The following is a 20,826-nucleotide window of genomic DNA, read 5'->3' on the forward strand; positions in this document are numbered from 1 at the left end:
CTCAAAAAAAAAACCAAAAAAAAAAAAAAAAAAAAACCATAAATAAGTATTTTTAAGTGGAGCTCATATGTGGTTTAAAGAACAAGATTTGACGATAAATATATGTGAAAATAAAGCAAAAGAACCAAGCTAACAGCATGTAAGAGAAAGCAAATATGATTCGATGGTTCAGTCAGCCTCTGTTACTATGTAAACTGACAATATCATTGGTGTACTTTGCCACATGAACACATGTGCAGGAGCACACTGGGAGGAATTGTTTTAGATAAACCTTTATTAATAATACTAAAAAAATTATTATATCTAGCTCATGTCCTGACAAGCTAAATTTTAAAATAATGATATTAAAATTTAGAATATTTATAGGACAGTTTTTTTCATTCTTAGCTCACAGTGGTTCTACAGATTATTTATTGTTAAACCATTTTTATAATTGTATAAATTATATAGTGTGTTTATTTGTATCATATGAATTAAAACATTATTGAGGTAAAAGTATATTAACTGATCATAAGAATATGTGTGTACTGATATCAATAACTAACAATGTAGCTAGAATGTTCAAATAGCATACCCCCTCTTTGTGGAAGGCAAGTTGTTTTATAAATAAGCCATCATTCTAAGAGATATTTTTGTTTGTTTGTTTGTTTTTGTTTTTTGAGACAGGGTTTCTTTGTGTAACCCTGGCTATCCTGGAACTTGCTCTGTGGACCAGGCTGAACTCAAACTCAGAGATCCACCTGCCTCTGCTTCCTGAGTGCTGTGATGTAGCAGGAATCTTAACAGTTCTTATTAATAAAATCAAACCCAGGGCCAGTTATTGGGGTGAACTCTGGAAGATCAGAGAGACAGAACAAGCCACAGCTAACCTCACCTGGCCAACTTCTCAGCTGGGCTTGTTTCCTCAGACTGGATGCTTCTGTGTCCTCATCCCAATGGCTCTCAGCTGAACTGCTGCTCCAAAGCCTGAAAGCTTAACCAGCCAAATACTTAACCAGGCCAATGCTTCTAGTTTCTGGTCCTCACGCTTAATATACCTTTCTGCTTTCTACCACCACTCCCTGGGATTAAAGGCTTGTTTTCTGGGATTAAAGGCGTGATGAGTCACCATGCCTGGCTGTATCCTTGAACACATGGATTTCTGCCTCTGGAATGCTAGGATTAGAGGCATGTGCTACCACTGCCCATTCTTTATGTTTTTTATTGTGGCTGCTCTGTCTCCGACCCCAGATAAGTTTATTAGCACGCACAATATTTGGGGGAATACAATACCACAGCTGGGACTAAAGGTGTGAGCCATTACCATCTGGCTGTAATAAATACTTTTAATTAGCATATTTACAGACAGCTTTTTTCTACAGTATTTGCTATTCCAAGATTGTTACTATTATCTTATAAAGCTATAGCCTATTAAATGAGAAAGATTGATGTTTATCTGAAAATTTACTATTTATTAAAATAACCAACTATTCCAATATATTTTATGTTAGAACAAATACAATGTCATTTTGTACCAGTAAGACAAATGCTTTCACTTATATCATAGAGAAAATTAGGTTCCTTTTCAGAAGCCTTTTAAAAATACATACCTAAAATAGTTTTCTAAAATTATTTGTGAAATGCCTATTTGAAACCATAAGTTATGAAATAATGTATAGTAAATGAGAATCAGGGGCTCTTATTCCTAGAACTATTGCTGACTAGTATGACTTCCTAAAATTAACATCTTAAAACATCATCAAGAGCCGGGCAGTGGTGGCGCACGCCTTTAATCCCAGCACTTGGGAGGCAGAGCCAGGCGGATCTCTGTGAGTTCGAGGCTAGCCTGGGCTACCAAGTGAGTTCCAGGAAAGGCACAAAACTACACAGAGAAACCCTGTCTTGAAAAACCAAAACAAACAAACAAACAAAAAAAAAACATCATCAAGTCTCAGGTGGTTGAAATGGTTCAGCAGGTAATAGAACTTGCTGCCAAGCATAACATGAGGTCGAGCTCTGGGACCCATAGAGTGGACTAAGGATCAAGCTCCCTGCATGTTGTTATCTTATCTTCATGTATGCACCCTTTCTGTCATAATAAATAAATAGATAGATAAGATAAATTTAAATCAAGTTTCCATTTATTAAGTGAAAAGTTTAAATTTTTTTTTTCAAAATTATGTCTTCATTGATCACCATCCAAAGTAGTATTCTTTCCCTAGAACCTAGAATCATGTGCTGCACAGAGGATCAGTAATGTGTGCAGATACTTTATTGAGAGAAAAAGAAAGGTGCTAAACAGGCTTGGGAAATATTTATGAGACAATTTTACAAGAGACTTTGCTTTTGTGCTAGTCACCTTTGTAATAGTTAACTGTTAATCCCTTGAGTTTAAGAGAGAATATTCATTTTACATTCCAGTAATTTGAAGGCTGAAAGTGAGTTTTCCCATCACTTATCATAAAGTCCTACCCTCGTCATAGAGTCAATTAAACCGAAGGTCCAAGGGGTTAAGGAATTTATTAAATGCTACATGATAACCTCCAAGAATGGGATCCCAGAGCTAGAAGGATGTTATGCAGCCATCTGTTTTGATTCTGTGTAACCTTTGTCTTCAAAAGTTGCCCAATGCAGTGCTTATGTGTGAAGAATTTTCCCTCAATCATTTTTCCAAATGATTACTAACCTTAAGAGAGGTGGTTAATATCTTATTGTTACTAATCTTAAGAGAGGTGGCTAATATCTTATTGTTAGTAATCTTAAGAGAGGTGGCTAATACCTTATCTTAATGTTAACACCAACATAAAACTGTCTCTTTATGCCCTTTCATTGTTGACTGTGCTAATAACATTTTTTTTATTTCATCACGCCATACTCTTTGAAGCAATGACGTAAATCAAAAAGGGGTGGTGGGAGATTTCCAATTTCACTGGACTGATTCATCTAGTGATGAAGATTTTAAGGTTAAATATCTTCTAATTGAGCAATATGTGGAGAGACTATAGTAATTGCTGTGTGGGATACAATGGATTATTTACCCAGAGCCAGGCAGCAAGAGGAACTCACTAAGGCCTGTACTAGGAACAGTAAATCAGTAAACAGAAGTGCTATTATGTCAAGACCTTGTGTTCTCTGCCTGCTTCAAGGCTGACTTTGGGAATGGTAGGTAAATGCATTTGTATGCAACATGATTTCACATCAAGAGAGAACTTTGAGTGAAGAATGAAAACTACATATTGCCTACATTGTGTGCTTATGTCACTCATACTTACTGATATCATTCATGGTTTCCTTTTGTTAAAACACTTTCTACCAGTTGGATAGATAAGACACGTGAAAGATTAAAAGTTCTAAGATTACTGAAAAGTTAATAAAGAACAAGAGCACAAGTAAATGGTCCCTTCGCTGGATCACAGGATACTTGCTAACTTTGTATGTGGTGAATGGAGCAAAAGTGCTTGAACAGTCCTACTCACTCAAATGAGACAAACAAGTGAGGACATTAGTAAATAAACACATCCATAAATGAAAGCTATTAGATGTGGTATAAATAGACAAAGACACATGATGTATATTTATATCTGTACATAAGAGATAGATGATAAACAAGTGATATATAGATAATAGATAAAAAGATGATCCTAAGTAGATGATTTATAGATCATAGATAATAGATACATGAGTACTATATAGATAATAAATAAGTAAATAATAAATAATAAATAGACACATTGATAGGTGATAATAGATTTCATATATATAAGTACATGTAAAATCATAGATGGACGGATTAACATCAGCAGTTGAAATCTCAATAGGCCTCTCCCACATGGGCACATTTTGTCAGGTTTCTTCTGTCTGCCCTCTGAAATATGAAAGTCTTCAAGATAGTAGTATATGAACTTGTAAGGAAGAAGGAACATTGCAGCTGCCTGTCAGGAACTGCACACCATGCCAAAACACTTTCTCTGAGTTGATGTCTGACCTGTGACCAAGTGGAAATGCCTATCAGACTGTTAAGCATACATGCCTGGGAGGACAAAGGGTTGAAAATCCATTATAGTTACTACGTGGACGTGTCTAGGTAGTAAGTTAGTGCTGATGGATGGATTAGCCATGTCTTACAGACACATTCTATTTCTGATGGCAGAATTTATGTTCTTTGTGCTTGAAATTGCTATAGTTTGTTATTTGCTATCAAAAACTATAATTATTTAGAGATTAAAAACTCATTAAGCACATGTTTTGATACATACTAAGCATTTAAACATGTGTTATTTTTGTTTTCTAAGAACATACATTGGTATGATAATTTTTTAGACCACAAATTACAATTTAACTGGTTTTTTATTTACAATTTCTCAGGATCAATATTAAATAATATAAACATTAATACTGTGCATGTAATCATACAAAGGTTCAAATATGCACTATTCAACTGTAAGATTAATTTTAAGGCATTTAAAAGTGCTTTAACACTACATTTTTTTGTTTGTTTGTTTGCTAAGACTTGCCTTCTCTATACCCTATGACATTTGGGTTCAAGTCAATCATACAATGTCCCAGTGATAGGGCCACAACATTAAACTTCCTCTATCCATCACCCTTACTAATCGCCCCACCAGGAGCATACTCCTCATCACTTGCCGGTTCCTAACCCACCTCTTTCTATCTCTGTCCTGCTGGCAGTAAATCCTCTCGCCAGCTAATTGAATGAGTGCACCTGGCGCTGCTTCCCAAAGATCCACAAAGCCAGACTTTGATGGACAGTAGAAAGAGGCACAACGTGAAAACAAAGCCTTTTAGTTGAGAGCAATGCTTTGTCCTGAGCAGGACTTTAAGGTCACTCCAGCTCATTCTGGCTGCGGTGGGGATCTTAATTTTCACTCATCCAATTTACTTGCACCTGTCATTCTTCCCAATATTAAAAGTTCAGCTCCTCGAGTGTGAGGAATTGAGAAAGAAGGGAAACTAAAGCGCTCGTTGCAAACCAAAAACAGAAAAGGCAAGTAAAATCTGGCTTGGCTCTGAAGTACAAAAAGTTATTTTCAAAGCCCGTAAATTATGACATAGTGATTAACATGTAATTTAAATATATTTAAACAACAATTATATCACATTTCCAGCCCAGCTAATTGGCCTCACAGATGTTCCCTTGGAGCAGCATTACCCTTCCATGGGGAAATGAATGATGTGCTTTTTATCATGGGAACCAGATAAAAAAGCAAACTGAAAGAAAAATGGAAACAGAAATGTAAAAAGCAGCCAGTACCCCTAAAAACAATGAACGCTAAGAGTTTTGTGCAGAATTTGTTTTCATTTTAATGGTGAAAATGAGAAGAAGGGGGAAAAAAGTGTGTGAAGACACTCTATTACTGTGATGCTGCTTGGCAGTATGTCCAGAGAGGGAGCTGGCAGGTTGATGATGGAAAGACTTGTCAGAGCAGGGACAGTGGATGCATTCTATCAGACAGAGAGCCTTGCTTCATGTCCCAGAGCAAGCTAACTGCAAAGTCCAGCTATTTGCGGTACACCACCTTTACAACCGAAGGCATTCTATCCTAGAGAATGAAGATAGATAACGAACTGTTTCCTCATTGAGAATGGCTTGTGAGTTGGTCCTTTGATCATTCATCTTTCAAGTTCGGAAAAAAAAAATACAAAATGCACCATCAATGCTACATGTAGCTGTGACTCAAATTGAGCATTATACAGAACGAGCATTTTTACCAAGTAAGAGGTCAAGAAACACAGGTAATTACTAGTGTTTTGGAATACTTTACCCTCTGATATGTAATTGCAGGCGTGGAATGAATTCACTCCAACAGGATCATTCTTTTGTGCCTTGTGTTTGTCTGTTCCATTCTACTTCCATAATTTCAGGCAATGTCTGACGGTTCAGTATAAATCCCCAAAGGTCAGTCAGTGTCCATATCTCTTCTAGTATGCCATAGTATTTCTAACATCTATAACAGTGACCAGTGATTTTATCATTAAGATTTAATTAAAATGTGTTAAATACTTGCTAATTAATCAGGGCTTAATGATAAGTCTGGGGTTTGAAATGTTATAATGTTAATTCAGGCAGTTATCATGTTTTATTTGTGCCACTCCTCAATTTTACAAGTCACTGAACTATATAAAATATTCCTTTCTCAAATATTATGAACAAATAAAACTGATTTTCTGTCCTTATAAAGGAAAGCAAAATCTGCCTATATTTATGATAATCAGATAACAGACAAGCATTAAAAATGTATCTTTGATGGCTACCTTTGACATGATTCCTTGATGTAAGAACTCTGATTAGCTGACACATATACTTACACATTATATATAGTTTACATTTATATTATAGTGCAGGGCATAATTTGTCATTCCAAGGAATAGAGACCAAAGATGCAAGTGGAGGGTCTGATATATTTTACAACTGAGCGTGTGTGATTGATTAGACCTAAAGCCTAAAATTTCTAACAGGAAAAAATAAATGTGCATAGTATAATATCAACTCCTGTGCATTGAATCTTAAATATAACTATAAAAATAATGCCCATAAGCTGCTGAATGGAGCAAGAAAATATGAAGCATATACAAAATTGAATATTGTTTAACTATAAAAATAGGTGAGAGCTTATCATTTGAAAAGACACAGATAGACCTAAAAATGTTATTCTAAGTGAAATGTGCAGGTATAATTTGACAAATACTTCAGGACCTCACTCACCCCTGTGTAATTAGAGAGGGAAATGATCTTCATTCTCAATTCTGTCATAACTGTAGGGTGAGATGCAGTATAAATTCATTACAAGACTTGTTCTTTGGTCAGTCTGGCAAATAGCATTTGTTAAGTGAAATTGCATTGTTCAATGGCGATTGATTTACAATAAATAGTTACTATTCATAGAACAATCTTTTGGGATTGCTTTATGAATCTGTAAATTGTAGGGATATTGATGGGAGATGATATTTCGCTGTTTCATACACATGACATAAGTTGCTGGAAGGATCTTTAGTCATCTTTGTTGACTTGAGATCAGATGTACAGAGATGCATCATAGACGCAGCGACTTCTGCCTGCTTTATTCATTATTCTCAATACCGGAAATGCAGAGAAATTCTCACAGAGAAAATTGTTCTTATTGTGTTTAATAATGAGTGAATATATATGTGTATATTTTTATATTAAGGAACAGACTTGGGATTCACACAGCCCCACTTCTTCTTCTGAAGGAACAGTATCCTTAACACTTTGCCATATTTTACCTTCACCTTCATATAGCCCAAAGGATAGAATATTAAGCCATAACAATATAGACTTTTTGAAGCCAAAACCTGGTTGTGTGACTATATAAAAAGAATAGAAATTATGTTTCTAGTAACAAATTTATTTTTCAAGTATTCTTCTGTTTCTTCCCTTTTTAAGAAGTATAAAGAAAGATACAATAGTCTGTGGCCTTTTTTTTTTTAATAAGGAAAGACTGAGTGGCCTTTGCTGAAGTGATGAAAATAAATGTAACTTAATAGAAAATATTTCAGACAAATTTAAATCCACTTTCTATTTCCTTCTAAACACCCCCCCCCCTTTTTTTTTTCTTGTAAGGAAACAAACTGGTGTCTTGTAATGATCCTAAATAGCATGAAGCTGTTTTGGTCTTTTGATATGTAAAAAGCAAACTATCCTTTATTTTAAAACACAGTTTCATTATTTCTGGCTTTCGCCCTCTGACTTCTACGGTTAATCTGAAAAATTATAATTCTTATGTCAGCCTTATTTTCTTTTAAATCATTACAAATTTTACTTTGTCAATGTGATTTTCTTTGTCTGGGGCAGAATTAGTGTTTAAATTTGCTTGTTTGTAGTGTGAATGAACACAATTTGACTATTTAGGAAAAATCACTCTTATGCACTTCCTTCTTTGGCCCATGCAAATCGTATCTTTTCTTTCACTTTTCTTTTCTTTTTTTTTTTTTAGTTTTTCATCCATGTTGCCTCTTATTATATCCATCATTCCATTTTTCTTTCCTATTAGAGTGAAATTGGACACAGCCCTCCTCCTGCCTACACCCCCATGTCGGGAGTAAGTATTTCACGATCAGCCTTCATCTTTTAGGATTTTTGGTCTTCTCTTAACCACGTTTCTTCTCTTGTCTCCCTATGATTTCCTCATTATTGCCGTTGCCAACAGTGAGTCAGGAATTGGCTGTAGATCCTGTAGCTGCCTGTGTAGATGTCTGTATGTCGGGTGATAATCTGCAACTGAGACATCAGACACCAACAGGAGCTTTCAATGGTGATTGGAAGGATTTACCAGTCCATGAATTATGCTTCTGGGTGAAGATTTTATCTTCAGTCTCATGACTGCAGGTCATGTGCTGTAAAGTCTGAGTCTCAGTGACTGTCCTTTTGTTAGGTACTCGACACCAACGTCATAGTAACCGCAGAATGGGAGGTAGTATTGGCGCCTTGCCATTCGTAATATTTCACTGTACTTCTGCACTTAAGACTTTTGTCATGAAAATTTACTTGGAGTTTCATAAAAAAATTAGGCAATTGTAGAGAACACAAAAAATCTTTTTATTAGATCACACTCTTGTTACTTAGTAAATTTAAAAATTGAAATTTTAAATTATTTCCACATGATTTTTTTTTTACCTATTAAAAAAAAGTCAGGATTGGAAGGGGCTGAGAAGATGGCTTAGTCAGAAAATGGCTTGCTGCACAAGCATAATGGTCTGAGTTGGATCCCCACATCTACACAAAGAGCTGGACATTCGAATTCCAGCACAAGGAAGGTGCTGAAAGACGATCTCTAGGCCTTCCTAACCAACCAATATAGGCAAATTGATGAGTTCCAGGTTAAGTGAGAAATTCTATCTCAAGAACTAAGGTACAGGGATAAAAAAGAAGACACCCAACATTGACCTCTGACTTCCACATGCATGTATACCTACACTCACACGTACATGAATATGAATGTGTGTGTGTATATATATAGGCACACAGAAAAAAGTAGAATTTTAGATGTGTCTAGTCTTTACCTCAAATTCATTAGCCTCCTAGGAAAATAAGTCATTAATTACTAAACTTGAAAGACAATGTGTTTGGTACCTTTTACATTCAGGATCCTCTTACAATTTTTCCTAACCGCTGATTCTCCCAATGTGTTTCTGCTATTTTAACAGAATCAGTTTGTGTACCAGGATGGGGGCTTTGCTACACAACAAGGAATAGCCATGCCCTACAGAGCCACAACCAACACCATACCAGAAGCTCCAGTCGCTCAGGGTGCAACAGCTGAGATGTTTGATGACTCCTGCTGTAATGGCACCCTACGCAAGACAGTGGCACCCCATGTCCAAGAAGACAGTAGCACACAGAGGTATAGTGCTGACCCCACGGTGTTTGCCCCAGAACGGAACCCACGAGGCGAACTGGATGAAGAAGGCTACATGACTCCCATGTGTGACAAACCCAAACAAGGTACAAGCTGAACATTCAGAAGTGACTGTGCTCAATGATTCCCTCCTTCAAACAAACGGGACAGAAGCCAAGTTTCCAGACAGCTGGAGGGTCTGACATTTGTGATCTATAATAGAAAAAGGCCCAGGCTATAACTATTAGAGAATAGTTTTCTGAATCAGTGGCATCTATGTACCTAAGTACTTCTTTAAATAGTCAGAACTTCAAGCTCCACCTGAACACGAAATTGGATTTTTAATGAAATCCTCAAGTGATGTATAAGCACAACAAAGCTCGACAAACACCAACCTAAATCCACCTCTATTGGAATAGTTGAATGAAGTAGTATGATACTACAGGGCTTCAGAACAGTTGCTGTGTTGAAGTTACCATGGAGGTTATAAAGACAGGAGTTACTGGCGAAGGACCAGACCTTCTGATGTCAACAATAAAAGAGCTGATTTATTTAAAACATGAAATCTCACTGACCTAGCTTAGTATTAGGGTTTTGAATCATCATAGGGTGCTTTCTTAGTACACATTAGAACTTAGATTTAGACCAACCCCAGTATCACCAAAAATAACTAAGTTTACCACAGGATACTATGATTTTTGTGATTCTTCAAAAATAAAATTTGATTCTCTAAGGACTTATGTACACCACCATCTTGAAGATGGCTTGTGAATTAATGGCTTTGTAAACGTTCAGCATAGAAAATTAAAACACCCACATCAAATAACATTTTAGTTTTGAAAACAAACAAACAACAACAACAAAAAAAAAAACCTTCTTTCTCTCTGTGGTAGCAGTGCCACAAAACAGAGACAATGAATAATTTTTATTGAAAATAGTGATCATGATGATGTCTGTCAGTTTCAGCAGCAGGCCATATGTTAAGACTGTGAAATCCCATTATATCATCTCTATATGGCTCTGTTCACTGTATGTGAAACACAGGCTACTGATCCCTCACTACTATAGTCCAGAATAGATTAGGAAGATAGATGGATGATTGATAGATAGATAAATAGAAAGATAGATAGATAGGATAGACAGAATGGTGGTGGATAGATGATGGATAGATGGATAAAGATAGATATGTGCAGACTTTTTGTTCAAAGGGTATTCTTAGAAAGATTTTAATTAGGTATTGAATGTACGTGCGTGCTTGTGTCTATGCACGTGTGTGTGTCTGTGTCTGTGTGTCTATGTCTGTGTTCACATGTGTGCTGGAGCCCATGGAGGCCAGAAAAGGGCATTAAATTTCCTGGAGCTGGAGTTCCAGGTGCTTGTGAGGGTCTAATATGGATCCTGGGAAGGCAGCTCTGGTCTTTTTGTGAAAGCTGCAAGCACTTAGCGGTTAAACCATTTCTCCAGCCCCACAAAGGGCATTTAACCCCGACAGCCCCATAAGTAGAAGCCTTTACACAGCTGGCACCACATGTAGGTGCATTTAGAAGAGAAGAAAATCTAAGATTGGGATTCCGACCCTGTCCTTGTCCATGCCTTGTTTTGCTAACTTTTTTTTGTTACTCTTTTGTTTTATTTGAGCCTACTCGCTTTTCTCTTGCCTGTTCCAGTCTACAGGCAGGCTTTGTTTTGTTTTGAGAAAAGAAAACGAATTTGTGGCTCTCTTGTTCTAAACAAACCTAACCGTTGTTCTTAACTTTAGTCAGATTAACGATATCTGAACGTAGATCTCTATTAGATGTCATTTTTTTTTAATATATATATATTCTTTCAGAATATCTGAATCCTGTGGAAGAAAATCCTTTCGTGTCACGGAGAAAAAACGGAGACCTTCAAGCTTTAGATAACCCGGAATATCACAGCGCTTCCAGCGGTCCGCCCAAGACGGAGGATGAGTACGTGAATGAACCACTCTATCTCAACACCTTCGCCAACGCCTTGGGGAACGCCGAGTACCTGAAGAACAGCGTACTGTCTGTGCCCGAGAAAGCCAAGAAAGCGTTCGACAACCCCGACTACTGGAACCACAGCCTGCCACCCCGGAGCACCCTTCAGCACCCAGACTACCTGCAGGAATACAGCACAAAGTATTTTTATAAACAGAACGGACGGATCCGCCCTATTGTGGCAGAGAATCCTGAGTACCTCTCTGAGTTCTCGCTGAAGCCTGGCACAATGCTGCCCCCTCCGCCCTACAGACACCGGAATACTGTGGTGTGAGCTCAGCTGGGGTGTTAGGTGGAGAGACATGCCCACTCCATCCCCCTCCACACACACACACACCCCTGCTCTTTCTCTGGTGGTCTTCCTTCTCCCAAGGCCAGTAGTTTTGACACTTCCTAATGGAAGGTATAGAGACGCAATGATAGTTCTGTGCTTACCTAACTTGAACATTAGAAGGAAAGACTGAAGGAGAAAGACAGGCGGACACACGCTGTTTCTTCATTTCTTCATATGGGTTGGTCAACAGTGTCAGAGCTAGAGAAGGCCTAGGGTATATAATAAGGCTGTACTGCCTGCTGTCAGAGTCCCAGCGTTGACTTTTACATTCTCTCTCCCTCCTTTATTCCTTCCCTTTCTCATATCAATGCAGGTGATAGAAAACCCAGACTCTATTCTCATCTGCAGCCATAGACTTGTGCATATTCAGCATCCCTAAAAATCATACGAAAGCTTTCATTAGAACAAAAGGATGAGCATTTGGATCCCATTTGATAGTAACTGAGATGGAGAAGCCAATTTCTTTCTCCGATAGTTTCTTTCCTGGCAAATAAGAATGGCCAACCCAGCTTTTATAATTTTTAAATCTCCATTATAGTTATAACTAGTAATTATGCATAGAAGACCTCTCTGGTGTTCTCATTTTGGTTTGCTTTGGCCTGTTCCTTTATATTAGTTCCTCCCCTATTTTCGGCTGTGGTTTCTAGTTACGAAGATATTTACATAAAAGCTTCTTGACACAGTTGAAACACACACACACACACACACACACACACACACACACACACACACTAATGTGATGTAGAGGCCATTATTTTAAATCATGCAGTCCTTTAAATTAGAAGAGAAAGCCAAGATACTAGGAAAAATAGCATCAAATCTAGATTTCATGTTTTCCACTACTGAATTTATTCTTCCCTGTGATTTTCCTTCTTTAGCATTTTATTTTTCACCATAAATGACTGTCTTAGATGGGCAGTGGTAATCTTCAGAGTAGAAGGGATGCTAAGAAACAGTTCTGTGTGGTTCAAAAAAAAAAAAAAACTACTGATACTTTCAGGGGTGGTCCCATGGGGGATCCATGCAGTGGAAGAAACACTGGATTGGGTACGTCTACATGGAAGGTACTCAGAAATTTAGTTTGCACTTCAGCTCTAATTTTATTTGCTCTTTTTCTGAACTCTACTTTGGATTTTGAATGAAGCAATATGGAAGCAACCAGCAGATTTAAGTACATTTTTTTAAAAGGATCTAAGATAAATACAGACTGTGGAAATGCCAAACTAAGCCAACTAGGACTTTGGAACAGTACCCAGGGATTGCGGTGAGAGGGCCAGCACATTATCTTCATACTCTGTGACATTTGCTGTGTAAGGAAGTATGTTACCTTTGTAACTCTCTGTGTGAAGGAATGCAAGTTGAGGATTGGCTTGAATTCCATGGAATTTCTAGAATGAGACTCTGTTTATATTGAGTAGAAGGTAGCTTAACTCTTCACACCTAAGTTGCTATAATTAAAAGTAAATCATAAACATTTGGAGCATATGAACGGGTCCATGATTGAGTTAAAAGTTTGTAAATAAACATGAAAACCCTTCTCATGCAATCATTTTATCATCCAGTACATTAATCTTGTAATTATTTATGTAATGACTCTTCATCTACTACCATACTATGCCCCGCTTGTAGAACCAAGCTTAGCTTTCATTTGAAAAGAACACCTATGGTGTTAAGATGACTGATGGGAACAATGACAGATAAATCTCTAGGAAATAGGGAAACCTAGTACTTTGCTCTTTTCTACAAAATTCTTCTCTGAGTCATTTAGATTTTTAAACATTTCTTTCTACTGTTATTTTATTAAGAGACAATTAGACTCACTAGCCTAAAAAAAAAAATCAATTAGATTAAACATTTTCTTAAGGGAGAAATTTTTTCATAGACATTTATGTTTCTACCTATTTTGAAAAACTAAATCCATCCATCCAAATCTAGATTTATTCAATTGATATTTGTTTAAAGTCTACTAAATGTATGTGGGGGAACAGTCAGATAAATGAGATATCATCTCTGACTTCAAATGTTAACAGTTTACATTTATTTCCTGTGACATTCTTATTTCTCCATGAGTCCAAGGAACCAGGTCACATTGACTATTTGTGAAAGGCTTCGCAGAACAGGTTTTTAGTAAAAGTTCTGAGACCTCACTGGGATGTAAGTTAAACATCCTTCAAACCACCGAAGATGACAAATACAATCACTTCAATGCTCTTATCCAGACACAAACTTGACCATAAAAATATGATATCACTGGCAAAGTGACAGTCTTACTATGAAAGCAGAAGCAAATGGTGATCTTTAGCCAAACCTCTTAAATGTGTTGGGTTTGGCCTCTTCTTTTGCTAAGAGAAGTGAAGCAAACTGAAAATGGGAGCTAGAGACAGGAGGACGGTTTGTGAGATCTTGTCTAGTGAAGTCTAACCCTAAATTTACTAGAGATAAAGACATAGTGTGTTCCAAGGGCCACAGCTTTAAAACCCAAAGCTCCCCAATCCAATTCAGAGGCATCTACAAGAAAGGGGACCTTGTATAGGTCCCTATTAAGTATGAAGAGTTGAAATGTAAGCCTTTGCTAGTAGATAAATCTATGCCTACCCATTGCTGGCAGCACCTTTGGAAAGCTATCCTGACCTTTTCTCTTCATTTACAATATTCATATGGCTTCTGGTGGGAATAAGAAAGTAGACCTTTTTTCTTTTTCTTTTTCTTTTTTTTTTGTAAAAGAAAGAAGATAATCTCTTAACTGTTAAAGCAATGGGAACATAGTCATTGAATGCTATCTCCTCCTTAGAAGCACAAGATTTGCAGTTCTCTACACATCTCCCCTTAGAAATAGATGCTGGAGAAATTGAGAATGACCCCTAAATGCCATTTTAGCATTCCTTTTATGACTTCCTAATATATGCTTGTTGTTCTGGTATTTGGCGTTTGTTTTAGTATTGACTACCTAGGGGGAAATTATTCAACAGTAGACTAAAAGGACAGCAAACAGGGATTGTGAGGAGGGCTTTCATTTACTTAAGACAATAACTTGTTTAACTCGGCAAACTGAAATTGTAAGATGCTAGTTAAAGCCTACAGATTGCTATCTAATATCAGGTGCTAATCATCATCAGCACCAATCAGAATATGCAGAATCAATTTGAAAGACTCAGTAAAATTAATGTTAAAATTAAGCTAACTATATATATTTTTTTAATCTTCAAATTGTAACGATCATGCTTAGTTTGGGGAATCTAATTTTCAGGCAGGTTATTTATTTTCTTTTGTAGTGAAATACTCATTTAAAGAAGCTATTCTTAAACAGATGAGAAAAAAATATCCTTTAAGTCAGGAGAGGTTCAGAGTCTCCAAAATGCTGCAGCTCAAGCAAGAAGCTAGTCCTGGTTTTCTGAATTACATTGGTAGCACAGGTTAGGATGTGGTTCTTTCTTTCTAGAAGTATTCTTGAAACTGTGAAAACAATGCACATTTCAAACTATTAAAAACACAAAATGGAAGATCAAAGACTTGGTAAAAGTCTGATTTTTGTAAGTCAGGAAGAACGGCTGACTAGCTCTAACTTGAAAGAAGAAATTGGAGGTGGGGGGGCAGTTTTTAAATATGTCATTTTCATATGTTACACCTTTTGAGAATGGCGCATATTGTCAGTGGTAGGGAATGGATAGTAGAGAGACACGAGGCTTTGCTGATAGATGAGGTTGGGGGATGATGACTGTGTTTTCTGAGATATCAAACTAGAAACAAAAAACAAGTTTTTATGCCTGACACAGAAGGATGTAAATATAAGATTCTTTTGAACAGTCTAACCTTTATTTAAAAACTGGAATTCTTTGTCCATCTGTAATTGTTGATTATTTAACTAGTACATGTAGTTCACAAGGTTAAAAAAAAAAAAGAAAAAAAGTGACCATGAAAGCATGTGAATAACTGGACACAATCATGCCAATGCCATAAGACGTAGAATTAGTTAGGTTATCAAATGTTAAATGCTTTTAATATTAAGAAGAAATCAAACTAGAAAATTAATCATGAAATATAAAATAACACAGTAAAATTCAGACTATGAAAATGTAGGGTGGGTTTTGCATAGAAAATAAATGATAAGTTTGCCATTTAAAATGGTTGGTTGTTGGTTGGGTTTACAGATAGTAGATGTAGTATGGTTTCAATTGTGAAAACTTGCTTTAGAGCACTACAGATGATTTTTCTCTTGTTCTCCTATTCTTTCATTACATTTAAAATGTATTATGTACAAAGAGGATGCAGAAAGGGATTGCTTTGCAGACATCAATTCGAAGTGCTTTAACAGGCAGGTAAACCACATGTGAGGTTAAGAGATCTTCCAAATGAGTAAAGGAAATGAAAAGGGTCTATATTACCTTTTATAGATGCAAAACAAACAGCAACAAAATGAGTGTTATCATTTAGGAAGCAAACACAACATGTTTAATTTGTGACATGTCTTTTCTTTTCTCTCCATACCTTCTTGCCTACATAACCAATATGGAACCTATCACCACTTTTTTTTCCATTTTTGATAAGTAGATGCTGAAGCAAAAATTCTAAACTATTAAATAGGTGTTCTTTTGGACTCTTGTTTTTTAACTGTTGGTTCATTGTGAGGAAAATGAGAAATCCAAAAACATAGCTACTAACAGTTTAAAGGTCAGACAAACCAACTTCTACTGCACATAACATGGGCAGAGAGTCTGGATGTGCCTCTCTGGGACTGAAGGATAGTCTTGTCCACCCATAGACATGTCAAGGCATGTGGCTCTCTCATGCTGACCATCTGCTCAAGAAAAAATGACATGTGAATATGAATGTGAATCAGGCATTATTTTAAAAGATCATTGACAGTTGAGACCTTCTTTTTGTTGACACTAAAATGAGGCCAACATTCCTGTGTCTGGATAGAATCAACACAATTTTTCTAAACTTAGAGATGCCTTTGAAGGATTTCTCTCCGCTCTTATGAACACAAAGACATTGTGGACATTATATGGGATCAGGTGCCCTTGCATTTGTATATATAAAACCTTCCAACATCAGGGGCTGCTTTGTTCCTTACTTTAAGTGAAAGCATCATAAAATAATAAGAACTTCAGATTCTTGCTCATCATGTCCCACTGATTAAATAGACAATAGATAGGATGTTTCCCTTGCAGACCCCTGTCTCGCCTCACTCCTGGCCAAGAGATGGTTTAGGTAGAAGAAAATGCTTCTAAAGTCAGAGGCTGAGAAGACTATATAAGCCCCAATTTCAAGGAACATTCACCTATCTCCCCTGGAAGGGAATTCCTTGAAAGTCAGCTTTGCAAGTGAGTGATCACCTTATCAGAGATGCAGGAAATTTTATTTGCCTCTGAGTCTTAGAGGAAAATGGCACCTTTGCTTTTCTATCCCCCACTTGCACAATGCCTTTTTCTGTTTGATTTTCTGTCACTAGTTCAAAGTGGCTCTCCTAAGGCTGTCGCTTTCTTAAGCCATAGTGGATCTATGAAGACCCACATCCTCTTCTGTGAAATACTGACCTAGCCTTTGCCCTCAAATGCCTGATTTTTTTTTCCATTAAAATATTCAACCACTCTAGATGGTAGTAAACTACTTCTCAAACAAAGACAGCACAAATAATTATTTAAGATGCTAAAATTGTTTTTCCATGACAATTGATTCTCTCACTGTGGACTTCTCTGTAGGAATTTGAGATAAGTTAGCTCTGTAACGAGTCTCGAAACTCACGTTGTTTGTACACGCACCTCTAGATCTTACCTTTACTCTTTCCATGAAAACTGTGTATGTGTAGATATAGTTTTATGTGTATATATATATAAAACTAAGTTATTGTGGCCGACTAACTTATTTACTTTGATCACTTTATTTTATTCCTGATTATAAATATTTTACAGCTGCTAGATTTTTCTTTCCCAGATGAGGAGTGTTATTATCACAAAAGTAGAGGCAATTCACCTTTAAGAACCTTCTCTGAGTTTGGTTGAACATCCATCCATCTAACACATTTATAATAAGCACCATGTCACTGTAATAAAAGCCCACATGGACTGACAGAATTCTACTTCCTCTACAAGGAAATTTTTCTTTTAATGCTTTAGTGTGCTCTCCCCCATGTCATGAGAAGTGTTTATATTTGTATAAATATACAATACAGGAAAACAAGATTTCTACCTGTAGACAATAGTCAAGTTTGTCCAAACCACTTTGTCTTTCTTGCTATTTTTATCCCTAATGTGTTGTTTCCCCTGACCCGTTGCCCCGTCGAAGACTAGCAAACCCTACCTTCTATCGATTGACAGAAACCTGACTTTCAAGTTTCATTTCCTGTGTTTTTCAGTTAATGGAGGAGTTGTACCATTTTCCTTAATGTGAGAGTCATATCCCTGTGTAGTTCTGGATCTCTCAGGGGCTGGGAGTGGGGAGTGAGAGAGTAACACCCACAACACTCCAAGAACCCTTTTGGAATTATTCCAGTAATCAGCTATGAAAGTAATTTTCTAAGTGTAGATAGATACATGTAAGCCGTTCTTTTAAAGTAAGGTACTTTGAAATATGTAGCATAAACTGGTACTGCTGTTAAATGGGTCGACTCTTAAACTGAGCAGCTGTGCAAGGGCAGCTAACTTTGAATGCTCACCTTACTGGCCGGCTTGCGTCCACCTCATCATGTGAGCACCACGGCCTGCATGGCCGCACACTGACAGTGCATTTTCCCATGCTCTGGCTGCTTGATCAGTTTCATTCTGAGTATCATTAGAATAGGATCAAATATAAATGAGATTCATGTGCAAGACAATTCATGGCACACACACAAAACTAGGTCACATTAAATCTCTCAAAATTCATCTCATGCACGCATCACAGTAGTTAAATAAGAGAGTTTGGGTGAGAAAGGGAGACAATTTGCAGAAAAGGCAGAGTTGCGCTCATTTCCTTATTTTTTGACTTGTAAACAGAAAACGAGTCCTCTTTCCTCTGAAGTATCATCAAAGGATAGGGCCGAAAAAAAATAACTCGCTGGTAGCCGTCTATGTTTCATTTCAAACCCAGCATTCAAAGTTAGCTGCCTTTTTGAAATAAACAAACAAAAAATACTACTGTATGTTTGAAAATGTGAATAGTATTTTTATAGCTTGTTAAAGACATGGCTAGCTGCATTTGTAAATAAGGATAATGTTGCTTTGATTTTTCTTCTGTGAACATCTTTATTTGGAACATAATTGTCTTTAGGGTTGATTTGTATATAAGTAATTGGCTTGTGATTGTTTCTTTTTTGGTTGGAAATTATCATTTTGACATTACCTGTGATTCTGTGTTCAGCACTATTGTGATGTGTCCAACCTCTGCACTCGCTTACACAATAGGATATGCCGATTGTGTGTGGTGAAATGTTATTTTCATTTTTTTTCTATGTTATCTATGAAGGATTGTGCACTTAACACATACTAACTTTTTTAATGTTAGGTATATTTTTAGTATAATTTTCCTATTCTTTCTTCTCCTCCAACCCTTCAGCCTCTTCTCCCTCCTGCCCCCACTTTCTGTTGTTATTGAGGACAAGGGAGAAACTGTATTTTAAATTGATGTAATTAGGCTTTTTGAGTTAGTTCTCAAGGATCCTCTTCTGACTCTTGGGAAAGAATTGTGCCTGCCCCAAGGCACGTATAGAATGCGACTGCTTTGCCTCATTCCATACTGATCATCCCAGCTGAACAATTTGAAAACTGTTCTGCCTTTTTGTTACATGAATCTGTCAGAAATATATTTTTAATTTAATATAAATGAAATTCAATAAAATATGAAACAAATGTTCTTTCTGTGCTGGAACTTTTTAATAAGAAAAAAATCAGTTGGGGAAGAGAAAGGTTTGTTCTGCATTTAATAACCTGAAGATGTGAAAATGGCTTTGTGTCTGTCCATGTTTAGAAATCTCATTGATTATTCTTCAGAAGCCTTCAGTCAGTTGGACTGGGATCCATTTCCCTATGCTTTCACCATCCAGGCATATGCCTATTGACTCATCTGCAAGGCTTTGCTTAATTAACTGTGGTTGGCTTGTTTCATTGGGAATAAAAGAAATATAAAATATTTTGTAGGTGGAATCCAAGTAACATTTTGTTTCTTTCTGCCTTCATTGCAGTTCATGGCAATATTTTTTTTTAAACAAAGACTTCAAATGGCAAAACCATGTTTGTAGAAGGGAAGGAGGCATGGGGCTTTCAGTTGGGAACTAACTATGGAGTCAAGACCTTAGAACTCTGGAGGAGTGATATCAGACATTCACAACTCTTTATTACCTCTTTTCCATTTAAGTTTTAATATTACTGCTTCTTGCCTACAAAGTGTAAAAATTTTCACAGTTCCAATAATTTCTCATTAGAAGTCTATTATTCTTTCAAACTACTGAACTTAGGTGATTATACATTATCTCAACTAAATCCAGGATCAACAACAACAACAAAAGCCTTTTAACACAATATATTACAGAAATTTCACTTGAACATGTTCAGTTATGGCTCTTTGAATATTATTTAAATAATGCCTTTTTCTGTTTGTTTGGACCTACATATACACCCTCATTCTCATGCTCGGGTGTTTTGACCTTTTCATCTGAATCAATCACTGTCAATTAACTGTATTCAGGGTGAAATATGTCAGGACACTATGCATTTAGGTCATGGATAGACTGAAGAAAAGAAGGGAACAACTTCTTCCTTATGCTTTAAGGGATAATTGAAATTCCTAGTAGTACCATGCTAGTTCATTTCACTTCTACCTTTTACCAAATTATTAAGCATTTTATGATGTATAACTTTATTCTGCATACATTGACTCACTTGGCTTGCCATACTCTTTAAATAAATATTACTGAGACAGTCATGGCCATTTATATAAGGAAAATAAAATTAAAAACAAAACAAAACAAAACAAAAAGAAAACCTAGAGCCATGCAACTATTATAATCAGGTGCTACCTTGGAAGTCACATTTTCTGTCCTATGTATCTTTCTTTCCTCTGCTGGTTAACCACTTCTCTTAGGCTCCACCCACCCCTGTGCTCCTGCTCAATAAGAACTTCATTCTAGTGGGACCCTGCTTTACCATCATGCACTGACTCC

The 20,826-nt window shown here is 36.6% G+C and overlaps 1 protein-coding gene across 7 annotated transcripts in view; it reads left to right on the forward strand.

The window, feature by feature from the left end:
- Erbb4 (erb-b2 receptor tyrosine kinase 4) overlaps window positions 1-14,884 on the forward strand; it is a 1,076,808-nt gene extending 1,061,924 nt beyond the window's left edge. For 4 of the 7 annotated variants that reach the window (XM_016008143.3, XM_016008142.3, XM_076550190.1 and 1 more), the window contains 3 exons: window positions 8,010-8,057; window positions 9,163-9,460; window positions 11,185-13,517. In XM_016008143.3, coding sequence (XP_015863629.1) covers window positions 8,010-8,057; window positions 9,163-9,460; window positions 11,185-11,630 — 792 coding nt within the window. In that variant the 3' untranslated portion in view covers window positions 11,631-13,517. Of the gene's footprint in view, window positions 1-8,009; window positions 8,058-9,162; window positions 9,461-11,184 lie in introns of all 7 variants that reach the window. The other 3 variants (XM_016008144.3, XM_076550193.1, XM_006989868.4) reach the window with 2 other exon arrangements.
- The last annotated feature ends 5,942 nt before the right edge of the window (window positions 14,885-20,826 follow it).

The sequence above is a fragment of the Peromyscus maniculatus genome, chromosome 13 (assembly GCF_049852395.1).
Source record: "Peromyscus maniculatus bairdii isolate BWxNUB_F1_BW_parent chromosome 13, HU_Pman_BW_mat_3.1, whole genome shotgun sequence".
NCBI classification, from domain to species: domain Eukaryota; kingdom Metazoa; phylum Chordata; class Mammalia; order Rodentia; family Cricetidae; genus Peromyscus; species Peromyscus maniculatus.